Raw genomic sequence first — 27,941 nt, 5'->3', positions numbered from 1 at the left:
AAGGATTATAACTGGCCTCAGAGTTTTAGCTTTGAAGATATCTAGACTCAGCCGTCTCAGGCTCTTTCCCCTGTTCCTCCCAAAGGAATGTGACATTCCTCCACACCCTTTTTTGGGGTCTTGGAAAGGCCTGTGTCTTCCGCTTTCCCAAAGGGAGGAAAGGGGTCAAGGCGGCTGGCTGGTCAGCCCCAAGCCTTCCCTTGTGACCAGAGACTCCTTGCCAACAACTGTGTGCACCAAGATGCCAGCTCCAGAGCCCAGGGATCAGCACTCACCAGGTCCACTGAGGAAGGACCACTGATGAGGAGAACACTGATGCCGTAAAGAAGCTACATGTGTTATAAATTGTCACATTAGACATATATATTTTTGTATGTAAATTTTACCTGAAAAAAAAAAGAACTTGTATAAATACTGAACTCTAATTAATCAGATACGCATCCTGCAATATTGGGAAAGAAAGGTACTGATGCAGCAATTTAATAGAAACGCACCAAAAAATAAGATAAATTGATGACTGGGTAGAGGGATGAATGGATGAACAGATATATGAAAAAGTGAAAAGAATCAAATCTCATCGTATTGTCTATGTGGTGGGTGTTTGGGTGTTCACTAAAATTCTTTCAGCTTTCCTATTTATTTAAAAACATTTATAATAAAATAGTACAAAACTCTTGTAAAGCCCCTAGATTAAAAACAGGAAGAAAAAAAAAAGCTCATAATGAAAAAAATATACGAGTAGATGCTGGAAATATTTACAAACATCTGAAGTGCTGGAAGGAGTTCCCTGGTGGCTCAGCACATTAAGGATCCGATGTTGTTGCTGCTGTGGCTGGGGTCACTGCTGTGGTGTGTGTTTGATCCCGGCCCAGGATCTTCTGAATGCCATGGGCACAGCCAAAAATAAAAATTAAAATAAAATGAAGTGCTGGAAAGGTAGATGTTAATAAGAAGAAAAATAAAACTAGTCCTATATATTTTCTGCAATATATTCCTTTTGTGTGTTAGAAAATATATGTATATTTAGGAGAATGTTCTAGGCAGAGGGCAAAGGAAGTGAAAAGTCCCTCTATGTGCTTAGGGAGATAATTCTGGCTGGAGTGCAGAGAGGGATGGGGGACAACAGGGGAACTGGAGGGCAAGGTCATGAACAGTCTTGAGGCCATGATAAGGTCTATGTGCCATGGGAGACATTAGCAGTTGTGAACTGGGCATGACATGGTCTGACTTTAGGAGGACCACTGTGGTTGCTCTTGGGGGGATGGACTATTAAAGGGTCAAGGGTAAAAGCAGGAGACCAGCTTGGATCCCTGGTATAAGGGCAGGACGACAGTGTCTTGGACCAGAGCGGCAGCCTGGAGGAGGTGAAACTGAATAGGGGACAGAATCTTTTCTGCAAGTAGAATCAACAGGACTTATTGATGGATTGGTTGTGAGGGTAAGAGGAAAGGAATCCAGGTTGATTGCAGATGTTTGTCCAAGGAGGTGGAAAAGCCGGAAGTGGATATGCATTCATCGAGATGGCAATGACTGGGAGAGGAGCAGGGAGTGAGGGACCACTTGTGATCAGAAGTTTGGTTGTCGGTCTGGTTCGACATCTGAGATGCCTTTTAGAGCAGCTGGGAATGTCAGTAGGTAGTTGGTTATCTGAGTCCCAGTGTTTCAGGGCTGGGGATAATTTGAGCATCATCCACATGTAGATGGTATTTAAAGCCATGGAAAGAGGATGTGAAATAAAGATCCAGAAGGGAAGCGGACTGAGATTGAGCCCCAGGCACTGCCTTGTGTAGAAATCAGGAAGAAGGAAGGAACCAGCGGGGGTGCCTAAGCATCTGTTGTCAGGGGAGGAGATTCGAGAGAGTGAGTCTGTTCCAAATGCTGCCATGCTGGTTTCTCCACTTCTAGTTCCTTTCTCTCTTTTTACCATCTTTTTTTTTTTTTTTTTTCTTATCATCTTTTGTATTGCTCTGGAACCAGTTGTCTTAAACTAGCACTTTCATTCTACTCCAAACCCATCATAGCCCAAGGGGGGAAACCACGCAAACGCTCTGGTCTAACACCCCAAACCCTCTACGACCTGGCTCCCTCTCCATCTCCTGCTTGTTTTCCCTTTCCATTCTCACAGCACCACACTCACTTCATCTCAGCCCACCATCCCCCCTGCTCCCTCCAAACTGCCTCCCTCTTTCTCAGCCTGACATTTCCATCTCTCTGAATCCTTGGCCTCAGTTCTCCACTCATGGGCCATCTCCAGGAGGGACCCTTTCTTGACCAAATCTGTCCCTTCCACAAATGTCTCCAGTAGTGACAGGTGCTCCCAAGCCATCTAGCCTTCTCATTTTCTGTTTCCCTTTCCCTCTCATCCCCAACCAGTCAGCCTCCTGAGCTTTGAGCCTTCTCTTGCATCCTCTGCCATCCCACAGAGTAGTCTCAGGGGGCTTACATATCGTAGTTGAAGAGGAAATATGCTAATACTGTACCACACATGGCCCAAGGAATCCTGGAAGAATTAATATAGGCTCGTGATTTCAAGTACAAACGCTGAGATCTGAGATTAGTTCTCATCCTACTCCTGCGCTCACGGTCCCGTCGGTTAACCTTCCCAAACTCCAGGGCTCTCATCTGCCAAAGGGTGACGGATGTGCCCCCTTTGGGGTTATGGTCGGAGAGAAACGAGGTGCACATCTTGCAAAGTGCTCAGCAGAGTTCTTGCACAAGAGAGGTGGACAGTAAGTGGGAACTCTGATTTTTATTATTGCTATTACGAATACTATCCTTACTGCGGCTCTTCCCAGTATGGAGTGGACAGGCACCTGCAGAGGTGGGATGGAATTGGCGCTGTTGATGACACACTTTGACATCTAAAACCCCTGGAAGTCATGGGCACGCCAGCTGCCGATCTCTTCTGCTGGTGGGGGGCTGGGGGTGCCTTGTACATGCCTGGACTTTGGGGAACTGAAGGGAATGACCTTAGATGGGGGGAGACGCAAGCGTTCTGAATCGCATCCCCAGGCAGGAAGCATGGGCTTGATAGATCGTATTTGCAAGCCCCAAACCAGGGGTCCAACATGAGTGTACTTACAAGGCCAAGTGTCGGGATGGTTGTAATGAACTTGTCCCCGAAAATCCAGACTCTGTGGTCACTGGTTACAGTTGTTCATACACAAGCGTTAGAGCACCAGCCAGGCTGGAAGGGAGGGACAGAGAGGCATGGCATGTTTCTCAGAGAAATTCGTATTATTTTTTTGAAAGCAGACAGGGAGAACAGGATATCTTTCTCCATTTCCTTTCTGTAAGTTTCTAAGGGGAGTAAGTGGCAGTAACTGTTCCTCAGGAATAACTGGGCGTAACCGAAATACAGGAGAGTCAGACCAGGGCAAGGGCAGAGCCAAGTCAAATCAGGTGGGGGTTTGCTCCTGGCCGACAGGGGCCCTTGAAATCACTGTAAAGAGCCTGGCCTGGCCATGCCCACAACAGGCCACGCCCACCCTCCATCCAGAGCCATCCACCCTCCATCCTGTGCATCCGCCATGAACTCCCCTTGCTTAGCACTGTGAGGCTGTGAGGCTAGGGGCAGGACCCACAGACTAGCGTGTGGGAGACACCTGTGATTGCTTAACTCTCTATCCTGCCATTCTGAACCAGCTGTTTTCACTGGAGGTGACCCAGTAACCCTGCCTTGGTTCCGTAAACCGACCCATCCTAAGAGCTGGTAAGACCGGGAAGCCACACCAGGAAGCTAGGTGGCACGTCCCTGGAACCAGAGCACTGTCCGAGGAGCTGGCCTGCAGGTCAGCCTGCAGGGAAGGCTGCTGCTACCAGGGAGACGGCATCACACATGACCTCGTATCACTAACTGGCTGCCAGGTCTCCAGAGGCACCCGAGAGGCTGGCACAGTCCAGGCCCCAACCCCCTGCTGCCCCGGCACCTGCCAGAATGGCTTGCATGGGCTCTAGCTCCATCTGGCCTGTAAATTTCTGCCCCAGGGACGCACATGAAGCTCAGCCTAGACACAGGCTCAGGCCTTCTGTGCGCTCAGCCTGAACCCAGCTCCTTCAGGAGGCCAAGGTGTGCTGGGTGCAGGGAAGAAGCGAAAACTGGCCTCACTTCCTCCTGACGACACCCCCAGCAGTCTACCCTCGCTGGCTATCTAGCCGCTCAGGAGCCCCACCGCCTGGATTCATGCCCAGACTTGACAACTTCCTCATGAGGTGACCTACCATGGAGCAATTTCTTGCCCTCTTTTGCCTCTATTTCTTAGCTCAAAAAAAATGAATTATCATTTTTTACCTGGAGCAAGTTGCTTAACCTTTTGCTGCCTCAAGGTCCTCATTCACGAAGTGGAGATGGTGATAATAGTTACCTCACAGGGCAGTCAGAAGGATGGAGTATACGAAATGATGAGGACAGTGCCTCGCAAGGTGAAAGGGCTGTGTGTGATACAAGTTCGCTCCCCACCCCCTTTTTATTGGTCTTTTTGCCTTTTTAGGGCCGCACCTGCAGCATATGGAGGTTCCCAGGCTAGGGGTTCAGTCGGAGCTACAGCTGCCAGCCTACACCACAGCCACAGCAACACGGGATCCAGCCGCACCCTAGCTACACCCTAGCTCATGGAGCCGTTGGCTCCTTAACCCCCTGAGTGAGGCCAGGGATCGAACCCACGTCCTCATGGATGTTAGTCAGGTTCGTTCACCGCTGAGCCATGATGGGACTTCCCAGTTCAGCTCCTTGTAATCATCCTTTGCAATGAGGTGCAGCACCCAGCTGAGCAAGCTCGTGAACTGCAGACCCCAGTCCGCCTGCTACTGCCACGTGTTGGCTTTCTGCACCCTGCTTCACTGGGCTGTCCGCACACAGGAAATTGGAGGTGGAATTCAGAAGCGGAAATCAAGTCTCCAGACTGCTAACCCCTGGCTCAGCCCCTGGTCCCCTTGGCGGCTTCCTCCAGGGACTGATCCCTTTAGCATTCTTGGCACAGTCCCAGCATACCTACCCGCTTGTGGTTTGGAAGATGCCCTGTGTCACCAAGAGGTGGGCAGTCTTATGGGGCTCCCCTGGGAGGGCACAGGAGACCTGTGTGAGCTGGGGCTGCATCCCATCCCTCATCCCTTCTTCCCACCCTTTGATAAATAAAGAGCTGGCTTTTCCATGTGGTGTTTGTCTCTGTCCACAAATGTGGAGGCCTGAGCCCAGCCAAGCTTATCTATACAATGGACTTCCTGCTGGTGTTGGATCTGCCCTGCTTCCCACTGCATAATAAATTTATGTCGCCTGAGCACACAGATCTGCTGACATCTGTGATCCTGGTGGCCTTGACAGACCCCAGCTCCCCCAGCCTGGGTGGGAAATGCAGACATAAACCCTGGCTGACATGAACTGAACATCCTGGTTATGGCCCGGCCTGCTGGCCAGAGCTGGGTGGGCTCTGAGGGGGTGGCAAGTTCCTCCATCCATCACTGTTCATCGAGGCAAGCTGTGTGCCAGGCCTGATCCTGGACAGCTTTTGAGGAGCACTTAGGCTGGTCTGGGAATCAGATGCATGTAATCATAACACAGGGAGCTTAGTTCTAGGGTAGCACTAAGGACAGGGCTCATGGGAGGAATGTACAATCTAATTCGGGGCTCAGCCTCAGGCCTGAGTTTTTTTTTTGTTTTTCTTTTTTTTCTTTTTTTCTTTTTAGGGCCACACCCATGGCATATGGAGGTTCCCAGGCTAGGGGTCGAATCGGAGCTAGAGCTGCCAGCCTACACCACAGTCACAGCACCACAGGATCTGAATTGTGTCTGCAACCTACCCCCCAGCTCAGGGCAATGCCAGATCCCTGAGCGAGGCCAGGGATCAAACCCACAACCCCATGGTTCCTAGTTGGATTCATTTCCACTGTGCCACAATGGGAACTCCAGGCCTGAGGTTTTTGTTTGTTTTTTTTTTTTTTTTGCTATTTCTTTGGGCCGCTCCTGTAGCATATGGAGGTTCCCAGGCTAGGGGTCCAATCGGAGCTGTAGCTGCCAGCCTACGCCGGAGACACAGCAACTCGGGATCCGAGCTGCGTCTGCAACCTACACCACAGCTCACGGCAACGCTGGATCGTTAACCCACTGAGCAAGGGCAGGGATCGAACCCGCAACTTCATGGTTCCTAGTCGGATTCGTTAACCACTGCGCCACGACGGGAACTCCCAGGCCTGAGTTTTAACGAAAAGTTTTCTTGCCTTGGCACCGAGTCCTCAGCTGTGAAGCCCAGATGGATCTGGGAAAGGTGAGAGTTCCTTTGGGTCACATTTTCACAATACTTCGCCTCTGTGGTCTATTTGCACTGTGCCCCACATCCGGAGCTTCGATGGAGGGCAGGCCAGTGGAGCCCTCTTCTTGCTTCCTCCTCTGCCCAGGCGTGTAGCAGCCCCAGTTTTCGGCTTCTTGTCAGAACTCTGAGCTCCCATGTTAATTATGACAAGCGTGTTCCTAGAGGAACTGGCCTGGCCCTGGCCAACAAGCCTTCTCTCCTGTCTTGATAACATCTGTACTGAATTTTCTCCCTTTATATAATTAGGCCTGTTGGTGTTTGCTTTGACTTTTGATTACGGTATGACTGGCGTCTCTGGAAATCGCAGGACCCAAGTATGAGCTGGGGCTCGGGATGATGGGAAAACTAACCTTTCATTGTTGGGATTTCAGGTTTAGGTGGGAGGGTACACCAGCTACTGTTTGCACAAGAGATACAGCAGCCTCCCAACTGCTGGGAACAGGATCCTCTGCCTTGGCTTGGGAGCTGTGCTAGGTCAAGCCTGGTGGATGGAAGGATACAGGAGGGCTCCCCTCCATCACTTCCTGGCCCTCTTCACCCCACATCCTCCCACTCAGCTCTGTCCCTGGCCCTGGAGTGACAGACCTCAGCAAACAGGAAAAGATATGCTAATCACAAAGAAATGCAGTGAATCCAGACTTAACCCCAAAGCCAACCTCAGAGTGTCAGGGTTTGGAGTCTTGTTTTGAAATGCCCGTCATGGTCTGGCTATGTCCCAGCCAAGCCGAGCAGAGTCAGAGGAACTGTTTGGGGTGTGAGATAAGAAGGGGAGCTGGGCTTGCAAGAGCTGGTTCTCTGCAGGCAGCTCCAACAGAAAGGAAACAAAAGGATTTGCATGCCCACTCCCCATCTCTGGAGTGAGCTGTATCTCAGTGGTGACTTCATTTCCCCTACTGGGTTTGCACAAACGCCTTGAAAGTTTCCATCGAGTAAGCCACACTGATTGTGGTGTGGGAGCTTCTGATATGCTTGTTTGCAGTTCCCCCCTGGGAGTCTGGAGGCCCCAAATGAGTGATAACTGAGTGATGGAATATTTGCTAGGGGAAGGGGAATGCATTTTTTTAAGATAAGTTTTGATCCCGAGCAGAAGGGCTGTTTCCAGATGCCTATGTAATGCTGAGCAGTGAGGTGTGGGTGCAGATCTCCTTCCCTGTGGCCTTGCTGGGGCATCCTCAGTTAGCTAGACCCCCCTAGTTGAACTTTTGCCTCTTGAAGGCGCTGCAGGGACTGTCTGCCTGTGTAGGAGTGTTTCTGATTCTCTCAGCCTGATGTCCACCATCTTTCCGCCATTTTTCCTGTTTTCATTGGATTGGTGCTGCTCCTAAGATTTTGTTTGAATGGAAGGGCTTTTGCCCAGTATAACTAGTTGGATAGATGACTATGTGTCTTCCCTTTTCCTAAATGGCTATAGCTTCCTTGGGGAAAGAGCTTTGTGTTTATCCAGTGTTGCAGTGTCCACTGAGACCTAGCATAGGGCTTGAACAGAATCCTGTTTTGTCTCCTCTGCCCACCGTGGCCCTGGTATCTACAGGACCAAGGCCATCCTCCTTCACCTGGCATTTCAGACCACTCAGCATCTAGTTCTAGACTAATCTTTATATTTTTTGTCTCCTTTGGCTCCCTTCCCTGAAAATATCCTCCTCTCCATCCACTCTGAGCTTCTTTCTCTTTGAATGGGTGATCCCTCTGCTGAAATGTTCTTTCTTTTTATTCCTGGCAAACTTCAAGCAGAATAGTATGGTGGGTTCTGGAGTAAGACCACCTGGGTTTGAATCCTGGTTCTCTTCCTATGTTTTTTTTTTTTTTTTTTTTTTTTTTTGCTTTTTAGGGCCACACTGGTGGCATATGGAAGTTTCCAAGCTAGGGGTCCAATTAGAGCTACAGCTGCCAGCCTACACTCCAGCCACAGCAACTCGAGATCCGAGCTGCATCTGTGACCTACACCACAACTCACAGCAACGCCAGATCCTGAACCCACTGGGTGAGGACAGGGATGGATCCGGCATCCTCATGGATCCTAGTCAGGTTCATTACCCGCTGAGCCACGACAGGAACTCTGGTTCTCTTCCTTTTGACCTATGAAACGAAACCATGGGCTTATTTACTTAGCTGCTTTGTGCCTCAGTTTTTCCATTTGTGAGTTGGGGATAATAATAATTCCTTCCTCTGATCTTTTGTGAACATTAAGAGCTGAAGCACATAAAGCACTTAAACCAGTGTATGGCACATCATAAGTACACAACAAATGTAAGCTGTTGTGAAGACGACAGTGGTAGTGCTGGTCATGGTGGTAATGATGATAATTACTAAAGACCTTCTCTGTGATGTCTTTTCCAGCCTAGCAGGTAGGATTAGCTTTTTCTCTGCTGGGCTCTAAATAGAATTAACCACATAGGGTTCTAGTTATTTATTCCACGAGCCTGAATTTACCTCTAGCCTCCATTTCTAGAAGACGGGAACTAAGTCTCAGCGATGAGAATGATGACATCTGCATGAATGTGTGCCAAACTGGTACCATGTGCTTTTTCTCTTACACAATTATTTTATTGAGATATAACTCACATGCCATACCATTTATCCTTTTCAAGTATACAATTCGATGGTTTCCCTATATTCACAAAGTTGGGCAACACCATCACTAATTCTAGAACATTTTATCCCCTTGTGGTTGCCAAGGGAGAGAGAGAGGGAGTGGGATAGATTGGGAGCTTGGGGTTAATAGACACAGACTCTTGCCTTTGGAATGGATTAGCAATGAGATCCTGCTGTGTAGCACTGGGAACTATGTCTAGTTACTTATGATAGAGCATGATAACGGGAGAAAAAAGAATGTATACATGTATGTGTGACTGGGTCATCATGCTGTACAGTAGAAAAAAAATAATGTATTGGGGAAATTAAAAAAAAAAAAGAAACCTCATACCTATTAACAATCACTGTCCAATCCTCTTGCCCCATGCCTTGCAACAACATATTTGCTTTCTGCCTCTTTGGATTTGCCTATTCTGGACATTTCATGTAAATGGAATTAAACAATATGTGTCCTTTTGTATCGAGTTTCGTTTGCTTAGCATAATGTTCTTGAGGTTCATTCATATATCAGCCCTTCCTTCCTTTTTATAGCTGAATACTATTCCATTGCATGAATATGGCACATTTTGTTTATCAATAATGGACATTTGAGTTATTTCTATATTTAGCTATTATGAATAATGCTTCAATGAATGTTAATATACACACTTCTGTGTGGAAATGTTTTTTTTTGTTTGTTTTTTGGGTTTTTTTTTTTTTGTCTTTTTAGGGCTGCACTTGCAGCACATGGAGGTTCCCAGATAGGGTCTAATCAGAGCTGCAGCCACTGGCCTACGCCACAGCCACAGCAATGCCAGATCCGAGCCGCGTCTGCAACCTATACCACAGCTCACGGCAATGCTGGATTCTTAACCCACTGAGCGAGGCCAGGGATCGAACCCACAACCTCATAGTTCCTAGTCAGATTTATTTCTGCTGCACCATGATGGGAACTCCCTGTGTGGAAATGTTTTAATTCTCTTGGATATATACCTAGGAGAATTGCTGGGTTATATGGTAACTGTATGTTTAATTTTTTTGAGGAACTGCCAAACTGTTCCTAAGCATCTGCCACCAGCAATGATTGAGGAGTCTGATTTCTCCACATCTTTACCCACACTTGTTTTTGTCTGTGGGTTTTTTTTTTTTTTTTTTTTGGCCTTTTTAGAGTCACAGGCGAGGCATATGGAAGTTCCCAGCTAGGGGCTGAATCGGACCTGCAGCTGCCAGCCTACGCCACAACCACAGCAATACCAGATCTGAGCCTTGTCTGCAACCTACACCACAGCTCATGCAATGCTGGATCCTTAACCCACTGGGGGAGGCCAGGGATTGAACTCATGTCCTCACAGATACCAGTCAGTTCCTTTTGTTTCACTGCACCAGAAGGACAACTCTTTGTCTTTTTGATGATAGCCATCCTAGCAGATAGGAAGTGGTATCTCACTGTGACTCTAATTTGCATTTCCTTGATGGTTAATGCTATTGAGCATCTTTTCATGTGCTTACTGGCCTTTTGTATGTCCCTGAAGAAACATCTATTCATGTCACCTGCCCCTTCTTTAATTGGGTTGTCTTTTTATTGTGGAGTTGTAAAATTCTTTACATATTTAGGATACATTTTAGTATCAAATATATGATTTGGCAAATATTTTCTCCTGTCTGTGGGTTGTCTTTTCTCTTTCTGGATAGTGGCCTTTGAAACATAAAAGTCTTTAATTTTGATAAAGTCTAATTTATCTCTTTCTTCTGTTGCTTGTACTTTTAGTGTCATAGCTAAGAAATCATTGCCTAATCCAAGAACATAAAGATGCACTAAGAACTTTTTAAAAGCAATCTTATTTCAATAACCCTGTGAAGAAAGAGTAGTAGACCCATTTCACAGATGAGGAAACTAAGAGGTTACGTGCCAAAGTTGGGATTTAAGCCCAGTTCAGTCTGACTCTGAACTTTCACACGTATCTCAACTGTGCCTCCCCCAAGTCCTTTCACCTCTACATCCCTCACAGGGTTTGGTACTGTGCCTCACGCACAGTAGGCCCACAGGTAAGGTACATGGTATAGGTGAATGGTGCGCCCTAACAGGTGTTTGGTTTGCACATACTGGTTGATTTGGGTGGATGGGAGTTTGCTCCTCGGTGGCTCTGCGGACTAGAGGTTTGTGTCTTCAAGGCTAGAGGACACTGAATGTCTTCCTCCTCTCTCACCTCCACAGTGTCTCATCATCGGGGGAGGACCATGTGGTTTGCGCACTGCCATTGAACTTGCCTACCTAGGGGCCAAAGTGGTCGTGGTGGAGAAGAGGGACACCTTCTCCCGGAACAACGTGCTGCACCTCTGGCCTTTCACCATCCATGACCTGCGGGGCCTCGGAGCCAAGAAGTTCTACGGGAAGTTCTGTGCCGGCTCCATCGACCACATCAGTGAGTGGAGCCCGTGGTGGCACCTGCCTGGGGAGGTGACTGATCCTGGGTGGGGCACAGTCCTCCACATCATGGAGTCCCCAGGATAGTTCATCTTGCAAGGATAGTTCATCTGGGGGCTCCACACACCCACCTGGCAGACCTTCAGTGAAGGGCCTGCTGCATGCCTTGTGCCAGGCCTTGTGTTTTGTCCCACTTGGCTGGAAGTGCCATGAGGCCAGGGACCGTGGCATGTCTTCTTCACCAGAGTATCACCGGGCCATGAAAGAGTGCTTGACACACGGGAGATGCTCAACAGACTCCTGTTGAAAGAGAGAGAGAGCGAGAGAGAAAGAAGAAAGAAAGATGGAAAACAGAGGTAGACTTAAGAGAGTCTGCACTCTCAGAGAACTCAGGTTTTGCCAATAATTAGACTTGCTAGAGGAGCTCAGAAGGAGCCACATAAAACAATTCAGTGAGCTAGGTTGTTGAGGGCCTCTTGGTTAGAATTCGGACCCTGTGTTGCCCATCCTTGGGAGCCATGGAGGGTTCCAGAACAGAGGAATGACACAATTGACAGATCCTGTACTGAGTTTCCTTGAGCTTTAAAAAGAATGAGAGTTCCTGCTGTGGTGCAGCGGGTTAAGAATCTGACTGCAGAAGGGAGTTCCCATTGTGGTGCAGTGGAAATGAATCTGACTAGGAACCATGAGGTTATGGGTTGGATCCCTGGCCCTGCTCAGTGGGTTAAGGATCTGGCGTTGCTGTGGCTGTGGTGTAGGCCAGGAGCTGTAGCTCTGATTAGATCCCTGGCCTGGGAACCTCCATATGCTGTGGGTGTGGCCCGCCAAAAAAAGACAAAAAAAAAAAAAAAAAAAAAAAAAAAAGAATATGACTGCAGTGGCTTGCAGTCACTGTGGAGGCATGGGTTTCATCCCTGGCCCAGTGCAGTATATTAAAGGATCTGTCTGGTTTTGCTGCAACTGCAGCATAGGTTGCAGCTGGAGCTCAATCCCTGGCTTGGGTATGTCCATATGCTGCAGGTGTGGCCATTAAAAGAAATTAAAAAATCAAAAATTAAATTTTAAAAAATAAGTAGAGAGAGAGGCCACTGTGACAGGGATTCATCCAGAAAAGGAGGGTACTTGGGAAGGTGGATTTTAGGTCCCATGGCCATCCTGGAATGCTTAGGTAACCAGGTGACTATCAAGGCCTCCTGCTCTGATGTTAATTAGGCATGGGTCTCTCTTATTTTGCTTTTTAGGGCTGCACCCACAGCATATGGAGGTTCCCAGGCTAGGAGTCAAATAGGAGCTACAGCTCCCAGCCTATGCCATAGCCACAGCAACATGGGACCCAGCGACATCTGTGACCTGCACCGCAGCTCACAGCAACACCAGTTCCTTACCCCACTGAGCAAGGCCAGGAATCGAACCTGCAACCTCATGGTTCCTAGTCGGATTCGTTTCCACTGCACCACAATGGGACCTCCAAGGCATGGGTCTCTTGGATGGCCTTCAGGCAAGGTCTCTGCCGATGGCTTTGGGAGAACAGCCTCCCTCTTCATGCTTTCCAGGGAAGGGGACTTTAGCTATTTCATATACAGCAATAGTGACCTATGAAAGGCCTGGAAGTTAGTACTGTGGGGAGAGTTCAAGGGTTTGAATATGTTCTGGGTCTAAAATCTATCTTGTACATGTTCTGTGTGACTTAGATCAAATTCCTTACTTTCCTCCAGCCCCCCTTTTGTCTCCCCTAAGATTGATGCCTGCCTACCCGGAGGGCTGAGAGGGTTAAATGAGGTCAAGTGTGAAATGTGCTTATCACTATGCCTGGCATGTCGTAGGTACTCAGGTCTGCCTTGCATCCAGTGGGGTCCACTAAGCAAGGAGCAGCCAGGGGTCCCAAACCAGAACTCAGAGCTGCCCTCTCACCCAGTGTGTGGCAGGAGAACCCTAAGAGCTATGCTCTCATGAGGACAAGACCTGATAGGAAAAGGGTGTGGGGTTGGGGCAGGAACAACTGGAGAAAATGATCTGCCATATGGGGTGTAATTGAGTCAGACACAGGAGAACTTAGCAGCAGTGGCCCAGAGTTTATTCCCACTCTAGGAAGAGGAAATTCCAGGAGTCCATTGGAAAGAAGTTTAGATTTGCCCAGAAAGCTGCAGTGTCAGCTTTCTGGATAGTCCTTACCACCCTCGGAAGAATATATGTCAGTTGCCAATTTAGAATGACAACCCTAAGCACTACCTTCCCATGAAGCCTTCCTGAGAAGCAGAGCTGGGCACCAGGAGCCCTTGGGAGGTCCCAGGGCTGTCAGGCTGCCTTCCTGGCCAGGAACCCCTTGCTGCCCCACTGACAGGGCTATGTAACCCTTAGTCCTTGGAAATATCTCAGGGTGCAGAAACACTGGCAGGACTCTGGAACTGAGATTCAAACATTCAGAGCAATCGTCATCAAGGGCAGCTCCGAAACCTGTGAGAAAGGAGGCAGGGAGAATTTTTTGAGTACCTGCTGTGTGCCCCAACCCAATAGACTAGGAACCTTGAACCGATGAAGAGAGGCCAGGCCTGTTTCCAGGCAGGAGACGGGTTGGATTCTGTAAGCTCCCGGATGACTGGCTTCCTTTCAGACCCACCGTGGTCTCCAGCCCCCTCTGTGACCTGGTCCTCGGCAATGCTCAGCAGTGCTCCACTTGTTCTGTGTCGGCATCCTCTTCCAGCTCCCACCATGACTGTCCCAAGCCTCCACCACAGCCTCCTCCTTCTGAGCCGATGGCCTCACGCTGATGCTCTGGGGAAGCAAAGGCACTGGGGGCAGTGGCCATCCCCTCCCCTCTCCTTCCTCCTATACCCACCTCTCCCCAAGGATCCAACCCATTGACATCAGAGGCAGAGCTGGCTGCTTCCTCACCCACTCTGGCCCTCTTGGTTCCCTTCCCTCCTTTTCACCACCCCAACTCTTAGTCTTTCTGCTCCTTACCTCACACGGACCCTCCATCCTCTGAAATTGTCCATTTCTTTTCTTTATCTCAAAGTATTTCTCCCAGAAAGAGATGACATAGACCTTGCCTGTTCTTTCCACTCATGCCTCCTTCCATTGTAGTCTGATTGCTCCCTAGCCACCGAGCTAAAGAGATTCTCTCCAGAAGCTTCCCAACCCCCCAGTGCCCCGGCCTCCCATAGTCTTCATATTCTTTTTTTTTTTTTTTTTTTTTGTCTTTTCTATGGCCACTCCTGCGGCATATGGAGATTCCCAGGCTAGGGGTCCAATTGAAGCTGTAGCCACCAGCCTATACCAGAGCCACAGCAACTCGGGATCCGAGCCGCGTCTGCAACCTCCACCACAGCTCACGGCAACGCTGGATCCTTAACCCACTGAGCGAGGCCAGAGATTGAACCCGCAACCTCATGGTTTCTAGTCGGATTCGTTAACCGCTGTGCCACGACAGGAACTCCAGTCTTCATATTCTTAATCTTTACGTGGGATCTGGTATTCTTGGTCTCTTGACCTTTAGGACTGCAGCTCAGGCCCTGTTCTGCCACCCCTACCAACCACCAGGCCCTGCCCCATTCTGATTACCCATATTCCCCCTGCTAGAGGGTGTTTTCCATATCTCCTGGGCCCAACATGGCACCTGGCACGTGGTAGGTGTTCAGTAAAGGAACGAAACCCTCAAAATATAGAGGGACCCACAGAACATTTGAAACTGTGTGCTCTGCAGAAATGTATTTGGAGGCATCTCTTTTTGTGCTTAATGGCAGAAACAAAATGACAAGGAGTCACTCATTGGGGGAATTTAGGAGAGTGGGTAGGAGGTGGAAAACCATGAAACCAGCTTTATGGGGAGAATTCCCTACCCTACACCTTACTCTGAATGGCTAGAGCTTAGGTAGAGTCCCCAAAGGAAGAGCTGTTTGATCTCTAACTTTACACATTGGCCCTTTAGTGTCTCTCTCTTTCTCCCTCTCCCCCTGTCTCCCTTTCTCTCTCCCTCTTTACTCCTATATCCATCTTCATCTCATCAAACCCACAGCCCAGCTCTGCAAGAGAGAGAGCTACCATCATTATAACATTGCCTAACAGCTAGAGCAGTCTTGAATCAGGCAGATCTGTGTCCACATTCCAGTTTTGCTCTTATGTGAGCTTGAACAAGTCCCTTAGTCTCATTGAGCCTCCATTTTTCATCTCTAAGATGAGAATAATTATCCCAAAGGACCACTGTAAGGGTTAAATGAGAGCCCAGATTGCTTGGTGCATTAGTGTTCAATAATGATTGTTACTGGTACTGGCGTACCTTGGAGAAATTGTGGGTTTGGTTCCAGATCACAATAATAAAGCATGTGACATGAATTACCTACAGTGCATAAAAAAGTGATGTTTTTACTGTACTGTAGTCTAGTTAATGTATATGTGTAATAGAATTATGCCTCAAAAACAATATATGTGCCTTAATTTAAAAAGACTTTATTGTTAGACTTGTCCAACTATAACACAGAGACAGAAAACGGACAAATGTTGTTGGAATATTGTACTGGTGGACTTGCCTGACACAGAGTTGCCACGGATCTTCAATTTGTAAAAAAAACGTAATATCTGAGAAGTGCAGTAAAGCCAAGCGTAATAACATGAGCCACGCCTGTGCTTTGCTATGCCCAGAGATCACTGAGCAGTGACTATATAGTGATCTGTATGTAAGAGGCACTCAGACATTGACTGACGGTTCATCTCTTCCCCCTTCCTTTCTAACAGGTATTCGTCAGTTGCAGCTGATTCTGTTCAAGGTGGCCTTGCTATTGGGGGTGGAAATCCATGTGAACGTGGAGTTTGTGAAGGTTCTAGAGCCTCCTGAAGATCAGGAAAATCAAAGTACAGTATAATTTTTCTTTGGGTCCAAAACTCAGATATTGCAAAATGGAAATCACATTTGTAGCTTTCAGAGGTTGTTTCTATAAGAGTTATGTTTACTGGGAGCTGTTTGACATAATCCATCAAACGGTAGTGTACCTTTCGGACCACTGCTGACACTTTAGGTTTGCTCTTTGCCCCCAGGGGATTTATTAAGTCGTTAAACCTGGGTGTTCCCATTGTGGCTCAGAAGTTAACGAACCCGACTAGCATCCATGAGCATGTGAGTTCGATCCCTGACCTCGCTCAGTGGGTTAAGGATCTTGCATAGCCATGAGCTGTGATGTAGGTCGCCAACAGGGCTCGGATCCCATGTTGCTGTGGCTGTGGCATAGGCTGGCAGCTGCGGCTCCACTATGACCCCTAGACTGGGAACTTCCCCATGCTGTGGGTATAGCCCTAAAAAGATAAAAAAAAAAAAAAAAGTCACGAAACCTGTAATTTGGTAACCCCTGTCGCTAAGGAGGTGGTACTTTGACAAATGAAGTCTAAGTAGTAAGCAGAAAAGAAGACATAGACTTGGCTGTCTGATAAAGTTCATCTGCATGCTCTTCAAGCCATATGTGTACACACATGGGTATGTGAATACAGTTTTTGTACCCATAAAATATTTTGAAGTCCAGTAAGGTGAAGTTTTTAGAGCACACATGAAACAAATGTTGAAATAGTATTTGGTAGGTACTCTTTTTAAGATTTACTGAAGAAGAATTTACAAACTGCAAAATTCACCTATTCTAGAGTTCCTGTCACGGCGCAGTGGTTAACGAATCCGACTAGGAACCACGAGGTTGCGGGTTCAATCCCTGCCCTTGCTCAGTGGGTTAACGATCCGTCATTGCCGTGAGCTGTGGTGTAGGTTGCAGACGAGGCTCGGATCCTGCGTTGCTGTGGCTCTGGCATAGGCTGGTGGCTACAGCTCCGATTCGACCCCTAGCCTGGGAACCTCCATATGCCGCGGGAGTGGCCCAAGAAACTCTGATCCCTCCTGTCCCCTGCCCAGAATATTGAGGATTTAGGTGAGATCTCTGTTGGCTTTTGTGGCAGGAGACCATCTGTAATTTAACTTTGAGACCTGTGTGCTCTTTTTTTTCTTCTTTTCTTTTTGGGGCCGCATCCATGGCATATGGAGGTTCCCAGGCTAGGGGTCTAATCAGAGCTGTAGCTGCCGGCCTACACCACAGTCACAGCAATGCCAGATCTGAGCCACATCTGCGACCTACACCACAGCTCAGGGCAACGCCGGATCGTTAACCCACTGAGCAAGGCCAGGGATTGAACCCGCCAGCTCATGGTTCCTAGTCGGATTTGTTTCCACTGTGCCACGGTGGGAACCCCGAGACCTGTGTACCCTTAACCTTTCCTAGACCCCTAGTGGATGATAAATCCTAGTTAGGGGTAACCAGCAAGATTTCACCTGAAAATGTTTTCATAAGGACTGTGTATTGCCCTCACAGAATATCTGGAGCGTAATAAAATAGTCATTCAAACTGGTTTCATTACATCCTGCACATCCTTTCGGGTCTGTTTAGCAACCAGAGGGCACTGAGGAATGTGGTGGATCCAAAGAGAACGTGGGGGCATCTGTTGAGATAAATAAGGTATAATTGAAACAGGTTGGAGAATCACTGAGGATAGACTCCCAGCCTTTATAGAAATCAGTAAAGCCAGGCATGGAGTTGGCATTGCTGGTGTACCGTGTCCTGGACTGAACTGAAACTAAAGCCAGAAGGACTCCAGATTCAAGTGTGACTTGGGACAGCTGAGTTCTTTCCTCTGGGGTTTCTGGTGTCTATACCCGGTGGCGTTGGCCATTCCTCACGACCGACACAGGGGACATATGATCACTGTGTCCTCCCACCTCCCACTGCAAACACATCTCATTTTCCTGTCCTGGCAGAAATTGGCTGGCGAGCAGAGTTTCTCCCTGCAGACCACTCTCTATCGGAGTTCGAGTTTGATGTCATCATTGGTGCCGATGGCCGCAGGAACACCCTGGAAGGTGAAAACTCTTTTTTTTTGCCTTGGGGCTGAAGATGGGGCCAGGAGTAGGAGGGGGTGCTTCAGGAAGCGGGTGGAGAAGTAGGATGAGATGGCAGGTCCCAAAGCTGGATGGGATCTTGATAGAAAGGCAGATCACTCTGCCATGCCTAAGGCCAAGTATTTAGAGAACAGCCATTTAATGCTTGCTGAACCTCTGTTTTCTCAACTCTAAATGTGGATGATAGAACTCCTCAGAACATTCTATAAGGGCTAGGAAAAGGACTCATATGTATAAATGCTTCATAAAGATACAGTGCTTTGGAAATTAAAAGAGACAAATCAGCATACATTTATTGAGCACCTGCCTGTGTGCAAGCCATGGTGCTAAGCACTTTTCATACCTACTTCTTCCAACTAAGCCATTTTTATACTATTAATAATATTCGTTTATTGTGAAATAGAAAATTCTAGAAGGAGGACTCCATCTCTTCTCACAACTTTTAAGCACAGTCACCCCTGGGCAGTAAGGTAAATTTTGCCCACACTGTCAAGGTACACAACCATGCTTCTCTGAGTTTGAAATTTGCAAGCATACCCTGTTTGGCGGGACGAATCTACTCAGGTTGAGAGAGGATCCCCATAGCCAGGAAATGCCTTCAATCCCCTCCACCCCAGCCCCAAGGTTCATTGACACACAGGTTGTACTAATTGGCACCAAATGTACTCATTTGAGATTCCAAGTTGAGGACAAAGAGGGTCCCCCATGGCCCCATGGCCTCTCTTGGGCTGGGGACAAGTCTGCTTTTCGAGCTTGCCCTGCTCAAGGGCTCCGGGCTTCAAGTGTCTGCACCTTCTCTGAGATCATCGCCCCCTCCCTGAACTAGGTTTGTTCTCAGAGGACTCAAGATGCAGAATCTACCCGGCCAAGGCCCTTCCCACCTGCTATGCCCCCGGTGCTCCTCTCCTCCTACTTCACTTCTGTACCCACTCCCTGCCCCCGGCAGTCAATAGCCAATATTGAACAAAGCTTTTAAGCTGCCAGCATGGATGAGGTGCTGTTAAGAGTTCACGAGCCCATTCTGATGGTTTGTGAAAACTGTTCAGTCTGCAGATAAAAATCTTGGCTTGAAGATGGTTTGGTATTTTGTGAACATGAAAAAAAGGGCAGGGAGGGGGAGAATCACTGGAGCAATGTAGGATCAGGTACGCAGACCGGAGCAGGGTTCTCAATTGGCACTTTGGCCTTTGGGGCCAGATCATCCTTTGTCGTGGGGGCTGTCCTGTGCATTGTAGGATGCTGAGCAGCACCACTGCCCCCACCCAGCAGCACCCTCACTTATGTCAACCTGAAAGGTCTCCACACATGGTCGAATGCCCCCTGGGGGGCAAAACCCTCCCCAGTTAAGAAATGCTAGAGACAAATGGCCTTTTGGACATTTTCCACAAAGGTCTCATGAAGAACTAAAATGAGGGCGTGTTGAATAGAAACTCAAGGGTTTTTAGGTCAAAGGGATTTTTGACAAAAACGCTTGGGAATTACTATGAGGTTAGAGTGAATGGTAAGCAAATGTGAGGGGGGACTCCCACGGTGCGGAAGACAAGGGTTTTGTCTGCTAGCAAGACACATGCCTTGAGTTAAGCAAAATGAAGGCAGTCCCTGGTTAGAGGGGATGTTCAGAACTACAGGAAAAGACAGATGCTCAAAAGAAAGGGGATTAGGAGGAGATGGTCCACTGAAATGGGACCACATGCTTGTGATCCTCTGTATGATCGCCCGTGATATTGCGATTTATAATAAGGCAAATATATTGGGCCCCTGTCCCCTTTCTGGCACCAAGTTCCCCAAACCCTTGGAATTTCCTGAGCAATGAGAGCAATCAGTGCCTCTTTTGTTAGGATATTTCATTTCACCTCTTGTCTGTAGTTCCTGACATCAATTCAGAGCCACCAGGTGAAATGGTTGTCTTGTTATTCATGACAAACTCCTTTCCCCTACAGCTGAGTCATGTTAATGAAGTGGCTTTTGTAAAGCGCCTGAGAATGGGAGGGGACTGGTCGCCAGGGAAGCCAAACAAGTGATTAGAAGGCTTGACCTTTCAGGGGTTCACAACCCGACTAGGAACCATGAGGTTGTGGGTTCGATTCCTGGCCTTACTCAGTGGGTTCAGGATCCCGAGTGGCTGTGGCTATGGTGTAGGCCAGCAGCTACAGCTCCGATGCCCCTTAGCCTGGGAACCTCTATACTGCCCTAAAAAGACACCCCCCTCCCCCCGCCCCCAGAAAAAAACCCAGCGTTTAGAACTTTTAGCCCCACCCCCTGACCTGCTGGGATGGGAGAGGGGCTGGAGATTGAGTTCAGTCACCAATGGCCAGTGATTTAATTAATGAGTCCTTCAAGCAAACACAGAGGGGAAATAGCATGCCTGGAAAGGCCATGGAAGCCATATACCTAAGTACCCCTTCCATCTGGCGGTTTCCAAGTTGTTCAGTAAGATGTTTCTCTGAATTCTGTAAAGTCTCTCTAGAAAGTTAGTTGAACCCAAGGGGGTGGGGGCGGTCCTTGAACCTCCAATCTATAGCTGGTTGGTCAGAAGCCCAGGTGACAACATGAGCTTATGATTGGCATCTGAAGTGGGGAGCCAGATCCCTGTGGGATCTGTGGCTGTCTCCAGGTAGATGGTGTCAAAATTCGATTAAATTATAGGACACCCAGCTGCTGTCCTAGAATTGCCTGTTGCTGTGGGAGTGGGAGGACCCACTGTCCCTGGGTACAGAATTCTTACTGCCATTAAAAAGTGACTTCAATGTATACCATTGAAAACTTTAAGAACCCTAAGGAATCATTAATTACAAGTTAGAATTCCGTCTTGTCAAAATACTTTTATTGAGTGTACTAAATGCCCGTTACTGGAGATAGAAAATTTGTTAAAAATCTCTGTTTCAGGAGTTCCCATTGTGACTCAGTGGTAAGAACCCGACTAATATACATGAGAATGCAGGTTCGATCCCTGGCCTCGCTCAGTGGGTTAAGGGTCCTGTGTAGCTGTGGCTGTGTTTAGGCCAGCAGCTGCAGCTCCAATTTGACCCCTAGCTTGGGAAATTCCATATGCTGCAGGTGTGGCCCTAAAAAGACAAAAAATAAAAAGTAAAAAATAAAAATAAATTAGCTTAAAAAAGATCTGTTCCTTAGGAATTCTTTCCTACTTTTCAAAGTGGGCGGGAGGACATGAAAAATGCTCACAAAGTGGTTTTAAACCGTGTAAGTTTTAAGTGCCTGAGCCTCTGGTCCATCCCACTCCCTCCCCCTTGCCCTCCCCCTAAGCAATCACAAATCTATTCTCCAAGTCCATGATTTTCTTTTCTGTGGAAATGTTTCATTTGTGCCATATATTGGATTCTAGATATAAGTGATATCATATGGTATTTGTCTTTCTCTTTGGGCATGATAACGGAAGAAAAAAGAATGAATACATGCATGTGTAACTGGGTCACCACGCTGTACAGTAGAAAAAAAATTGTATTGGGGAAATAACAATTTAAAAAATAAAATAGGATTCCCGTCGTGGCGCACTAGTTAACGAATCCGACTAGGAACCATGAGGTTGTGGGTTTGGTCCCTGCCCTTGCTCAGTGGGTTAAGGATCTGGCGTTGCCGTGAGCTGTGGTGTAGGTTGCAGACGCGGCTCAGATCCCACGTTGCTGTGACTCTGGCGTAGGCCGGGGGCTACAGCTCCGATTGGCCCTCTAGCCTGGGAACGTCCATATGCCGCGGGAGCAGCCCAAAGAAATAGCAAAAAGACAAAAAAAAAAAAAAATAATAATAATAAATAAATCAATAAAAATAAAAAATAAAGGAAAACAAAAAGTTTAAAATGCCCATGGGTCTTTCAACTACCCAGAAGCAATGCCGAACACATCTCCTAAAGGCTGGCCTTATGATTGTTGGAGAAGTGCACTTTAGCCTTTTGTTTGTGGCAGCTTAGCCAGGATTATTGGTGCGCAAAATTTCAGAAAAGGAAAAAGTCCCACTGACTTAGGCCTCGGACGGGTTTCTTCCTCAGATACAAACCTTGGTCCTGCCACTCTTCTCTAGAGATCCAAGAGTCTGGCTTCACTGGCCTGTGGGCCATCTGAGAAGAGCTCTCTCAGTCATCTTTTTCAGTTTTCACACCAAACCAGAAGAAAGACCCACGTTTCCCCTCTTCCTCACACAGGGTTCAGAAGAAAAGAATTCCGTGGGAAGCTGGCTATTGCAATCACCGCCAACTTCATAAACAGAAACAGCACAGCTGAGGCCAAGGTGGAAGAGATTAGTGGCGTGGCTTTCATCTTCAATCAGAAGTTTTTTCAGGACCTTAAAGAAGAAACAGGTGGGACCTTCACCTTTTCCAAACTTGGCCACAAATTGGGCCATTGTCCCTGCTTCTCTGAAATGCACAGGGGGGCAGCTGGCTTTCCCAGCTCTTGGGACTTGGAAACTCATTCTGATAATGTGGAAGCAGGGATTCCTCTTTACGGTAATAATGAGCAGAATTCCTTCAGGGACAAGAGAGAGTCTTGAAGGGAAGTTCTAGATGTAGTACATGAAAGTAGATAAACATGGAGTTCCCATCCTGGCTCAGTAGTTAACAAATCTGACTAGTATCCGTGAGGACATGGGTTCGATCCCTGGCCTCGCACAGTGGGTTAAGGAGCTGGCGGCGTTGCCATGAGCTGTGGTGTAGGTTGCAGACCCAGCTCAGAACGCGTGTAGCTGTGGCTGTGGCATAGGCAGGCAGTTCGGATTAGACCCCTAGCCTGGGAATGTCCCGGGTGTGGCCCTAAAAAGACCAAAAAAAAAAAAAAAAAAAAAAAAAAAAAAACATGTATTTACTCGGGAGACATTTACTGAGTGCCTGTTGAATGCTCAATATCATGGGATACAAAGTCCAGTTGACACAGTCCCCTCCCAACAGTGGCTCCTTGACCAGGGAGGGACAGCCACATAAACCATCCTAATGCAGGCTGGTAGGTCCATGCCCAAGGTCAGTGTGAGGGTCACGAAGCGCTCTGAGGGGGAGCCAGTAACCTCTGGGTGCTCCCTGAAGAAGCATAGGTACTTTTTTCAGTGGGCCAGTTGTCCTTCCCCCAAGGGATGTCCGGGGATGCTAGGGAGGGAGTGGAGCGACACTCACACAGGGGCATCCGTTGTCCCCCAGCTGCAGTCTTGAGGAAAGAGAGGATGCATTCATTTACTCAGTAACTATTTATTGAATGTTTACTATGTGCCAAATGCTATTCAAGGATGTGAGATAAAGCAATGGACAAAAACAAGCAAAACCCCTCTCTTGGAGCTTATTTTCTATCAGGAGAGGAGTCCATCATGAATCAGAAAAGAAGTTCCCATTGTGGCTCAGCAGGTTAAGAACCCAACACAGTGTCCGTGAAGATGCAAGTTTGATCCCGGGCCTCGCTCAGTGGGTTTAAGGATCCAGTGTTGCTGTAAGCTGTGGTGCAGTCGGAGATAACAGCTTGAATCTGGTGTGGCTGTGGCCAGCAGCTGTAGCCCTGATTAGACCCCTAGCCTGGGAACCCCCATATGCCGAGGGTGTAGCCCTAAAATGACATAAATAAATAAATAAATAAATAAAATTCTCCTTGAAAAGGAAGTGTAACAATTTTAAATAAAATTTTCTACTAAAAATAAATCATTAACACTCAGCACCACCTTGCAGGGGAATAGTCTTCATTTTCACATAGTTCTTTTCTGTGATTTTCTGCCAGCATCCTTACTTTTTATTTGGCTAGGGCTTTCATCATAGTGTCAATACTCTGTGATTCCGCTTTCCTCACTGAGCATCAGATTTGAAATATTGTCCTTTGTGCCTAGTCTTCCTGATGGTTGGGCTTGGCAGAACAGTCCATGAAGGACATGTCTTGTCTCTGCTGAAGCATCTAAACCAGGGGTTGGCAAACCATGGCCTGCCATGTGTTTTTGTGCTGCCTTCAAGCTAAGAATGGTTTTAATATTTTTGAACGGCTCCAGAAAAATCAAAAGAATATTTTGTGACAAATTGAAAATTCTATGAAATTCAAGTTCCAGTGTCTGTGAATACAGGTTTACTGGAATGCAGCCAGGCTGGTGTTTACCGTGGTGCCTGTGGCTGCTCCACTATGAGGTCTTGTGACACAGACCGGATGGGCCACAAAGCCCAAATATTTACTCTTTGGCCCTTTATGGAAAAAGCTTGTGGACCTCTGATTTAAACCTTTCAGTTATTTACTGTTACCAATAAAACTGCTTCTGTTGGGTTATTTCCATAAGAGAGTTTTCTAGAAAGGGGATTAGTTATTGAGCCAGATTCTGCCTCTCACTGGCCCCAGTGATGTGTGTCCACTGCATGGCCCTCTGAGTGTCACCAGGGTGGCATTATTCTACTTTAAAAAAAAAAAAAAGAGTGGGGGGAAAAATGTAATTGTAATGTATACATGTAAGGATAACCTGACCCCCTTGCTGTACAGTGGGAAAATAAAAAAAATTATAAAAAAAAAAAAGAAAGTATTTCCTTTCAGCATATTATGTCATTTTGAATGATTTAGGAGTTCTCTAGCCCCCCCCCACCTAAAAAAACAGGAAAATAAATGCTTAAATAAACCACCAAATACAAATTATGACAGGACATTGTGTGTGTTTTTCCGAATGTTTCAATGAGCTTCCTTTTTCACTTTGCTGTGGTCCTCACCTTTGCCATTGTTCAACAGCAATGTCCCTCACAGAGTGACAGTGATGAATTTCCTTGGATCTTCTGGGGGGCCCTCTGCCTTGATGGCTGTTTCCTATGTAACAGTAATAAAGGTGTTTCCATGGTTACCCCATATGCCTCTCTGGTAACGGCCGATAAGTTGCCTTTACCCTTCAAAAAAAAAAGCCAAACCAGTAGTTCTCAAACTTGAGGGTGAATCAGAGTCACTTGTAAGGCTTGTTCAAGCACACATGGCTGGCCAGACCACTAGAGTTTCCCATTCAGTAGGTCTGGGGTCAGGCCCCCAATTTTTTTTTTTTTTTTTTTTTTTTTGGTCTTTTTAGGGCTGCACCTGTGGCATGTGGAAGTTCCCAGGCTAGGGGTCGAATCAGAGCTGCTGCTGCCAGCCTACACTACAGCCACAGCAACGTGGGATCCCAGCCACATCTTCGACCTACATCACAGCTCACAGCAATGCTGGATCCTTAACCCACTGAGCAAGGCCAGGGATGGAACCTGCATCCTCATGGATACTAGTAGGGTTCATTAACCACTGAGCTACGATGGGAACTCCTAGGACCCCATCATTTGCATTTCTAGGAAGTTCTCCAGTAATGCTTCTGCTGCTGGCTGGGGATCCGACTTTGAGAAATACTGCCTTAGCTCTCATCTACAGCATTGCTTTAAATGCAGAAACCTAGTCTATAAAGTGTTTTGCAATTGGTGAAAAGCCCAAAAAGATATAACCCAGTCCTCTAATTGAGTTGTTCCTACCAGGGTATGTGGGTTTTCGCACACAGCAGGAAGATGGTAGAAAAATGCTTTAGCAGTCTTTGGAGAAGTCCCACAGCTCTTTTGCATCTCTGGCCACATCGAAGCCACTGTGAATGGGACTTGGAATCCGACAGGCTGAGGTTCAGATCCTAATTCTGTCGCCACTTAGCTGCTATGCCACAGACAGCACTGTGCCTCCTTGCAGCATGTACTCAACTCTGACTCGAAATACTGGTCCACAGCCCTGAAGGGCCTTATGACTTTTAAAAGAAATAGTGGCTTAATCATATTGCAATACACTTATGTATCAAATCAACATGTTGTACACCTTAAACTTACACAATATTATATCTCCCTTTAAAAAGAAAAGGAGTAGGGAGTTCCTGTCCTGGCTCAGCGGAAACCAATCTGACGAGCATCCATGAGGACACAGGTTCAATCCCCGGCCTCGCTCAGTGGGTTAAGAACCCAGCGTTGCTGTGAGCCGTGGTGTAGCTTGCAGAATTGGCTTGGATCTGACGTTGCTGTGGCTGTAGTGTAGGCCAGTTCCACAGCTCTGATTCCACCTCTAGCCTGGAAACTTCCATATGCCTCAGGTGTGGCCCTAAAAAGACCAAAAAAAAAAAAAAAAAAAAAAAGGAAAGAAAAAAGAAAAGGAATCGTAACTTTGTGGGACTGTGAAAGCTAGCTATGTTGACTTGGGTGAGGTTTTATCTTTGCCCCACCAGTATGTCTGATAAACATGAATATGCTGCAGGTAAGTAATGAGACTTTTATCGAGGCAAAGCAGAGCTCTTGACACACAGAAGGCACCGAAGAAGTAATACTGAGCCCATCCACCTTCTCTTTTCAGGAATTGATCTTGAGAACATTGTTTACTACAAGGACTGCACCCACTATTTTGTCATGACCGCCAAGAAGCAGAGCTTGCTTGACAAAGGTGTCATCATTAATGTACGTATCTCCTGGCTGTGAGGTCCTGTCTTTCCCTTTGTGACCTGGGCTGGCAGCATCAGGGGGAACAGATGTCATCCTGCCAGAGACTGAGCAAGGACCAACCACCCCCCACCCCTCCACTTCCTTCTCCTTGGTGGTGCGTGTGTGTTGGGTGTGGGAGCCCACACGGACAAATTCAGGCAGAAGTGATTCTGCAGAGCTGGGCTGGGGGCAATGCTTAGAGCCTCAGCCAGGTGTTAGGGTGGGCTTTTTCCACTAAGAGACAAGCTGAGTCTTTACCTTCCACATCTCTCATTTATCCCTGCCGCCTTTGCTGCGGGTCACACATCACTCGGAGGCAAGATGGGGGCTTCTTGTCCTAGTGGGACACAGGCACTTTCCCTTGTGAACGTCACACTGCCACCCCGTTGTCACGGTGTGGGGGAAAGCTCTACTGCACTTCAGAAGACTCAAGTTCAATCTCGGCTTGGGCCCGTCTCTAACTCAAGACTGTGACTAAACTGCTTGCCTTCTCTGTACCTCGGTCTTCTCATCTGGAGAATGGGAATAAGAATTTCTGTCTACAAGGGCTGTTCAGGAGTTCCTGTCGTGGCTCAGTGGTTAACGAACCTAACTAGTATCCATGAGGACATGGGTTTGATCCCTGGCCTCGCTCAGTGGATTAAGGACCCAGGGTGGCCATGAGCTGCAGTGTAGGTCATAGACTCAGCTTGGATCTGGTGTTGCTGTGTCTGTGACATCTGCTGGCAGCTATAGCTCCCATTCGACCCCTAGCCTGGGAACCTCCATATGCCACGAGTGAGGCCCTAAAAAGATGAAACACAAATAAATAAATAATAAAAGGGCTGTTCAGAGGAATAAGTTTTTAAATGTGTAAAGAGCACTTGGCCTGAAGTCGGTTTGGCAATTCCCTCCATTACTTCTCTGCCTGGTTTGGACACCTGCTTTTTTGTCCTGCTGGCTCCCTGGCCCCTGCTTCCTGTCTGTGCACTTTTCATGCTCAAACAAGAGAGCAGGGCTGCAACAAAGGAGCACATGGAGTGGCCGGCCCTGGGACGGCAGCTTCTTTGATTGGGCTTCAACCCTCCCTGAGCCCCTATTCCTGTTGCTGCTGCTATAGCCTCAAGATAAGGATCGTGCAGTCCAAGGTCAACCGGCTCTCCGGTGTCGGCCTGCAGCCCAGGCAGCACGGTGACCATTCATTGCTGCTTGTCAGAGAAGAATGTGCCTGTCCTCACGCCAGCTTGTGCTGGCAGCCGGCTGGGCGGCATTAGTAACCCAGCCCTCCCCTGGGCCTCCTCCACATCAGCTCAGGCCTTT

General features: G+C 47.6%; 1 protein-coding gene across 39 annotated transcripts in view; it reads left to right on the top strand.

Moving 5' to 3' along the window:
* The window catches only part of MICAL2 (microtubule associated monooxygenase, calponin and LIM domain containing 2), a 256,472-nt gene that overhangs the window by 92,415 nt on the left and 136,116 nt on the right, over positions 1 to 27,941 (top strand). For all 39 annotated transcript variants that reach the window (XM_085011985.1, XM_085011976.1, XM_085011971.1 and 36 more), the window contains 5 exons: positions 11,092 to 11,299; positions 16,033 to 16,149; positions 18,086 to 18,187; positions 22,383 to 22,538; positions 26,518 to 26,618. In XM_085011985.1, the coding sequence (XP_084868111.1) occupies positions 11,092 to 11,299; positions 16,033 to 16,149; positions 18,086 to 18,187; positions 22,383 to 22,538; positions 26,518 to 26,618 (684 nt within the window). The remainder of the gene's footprint in view (positions 1 to 11,091; positions 11,300 to 16,032; positions 16,150 to 18,085; positions 18,188 to 22,382; positions 22,539 to 26,517; positions 26,619 to 27,941) is intronic.

This window comes from Sus scrofa, chromosome 2 (genome assembly GCF_054392235.1).
Source record: "Sus scrofa isolate SSC_HxYL_T2T_F1_AM1 chromosome 2, Sscrofa_HxYL_maternal_Yorkshire_Landrace_v2.0, whole genome shotgun sequence".
Lineage (NCBI taxonomy): Eukaryota > Metazoa > Chordata > Mammalia > Artiodactyla > Suidae > Sus > Sus scrofa.
The sequence above is the reverse complement of the archived record's forward strand: the minus strand, read 5'-3'. Positions and strand labels throughout refer to the sequence as shown.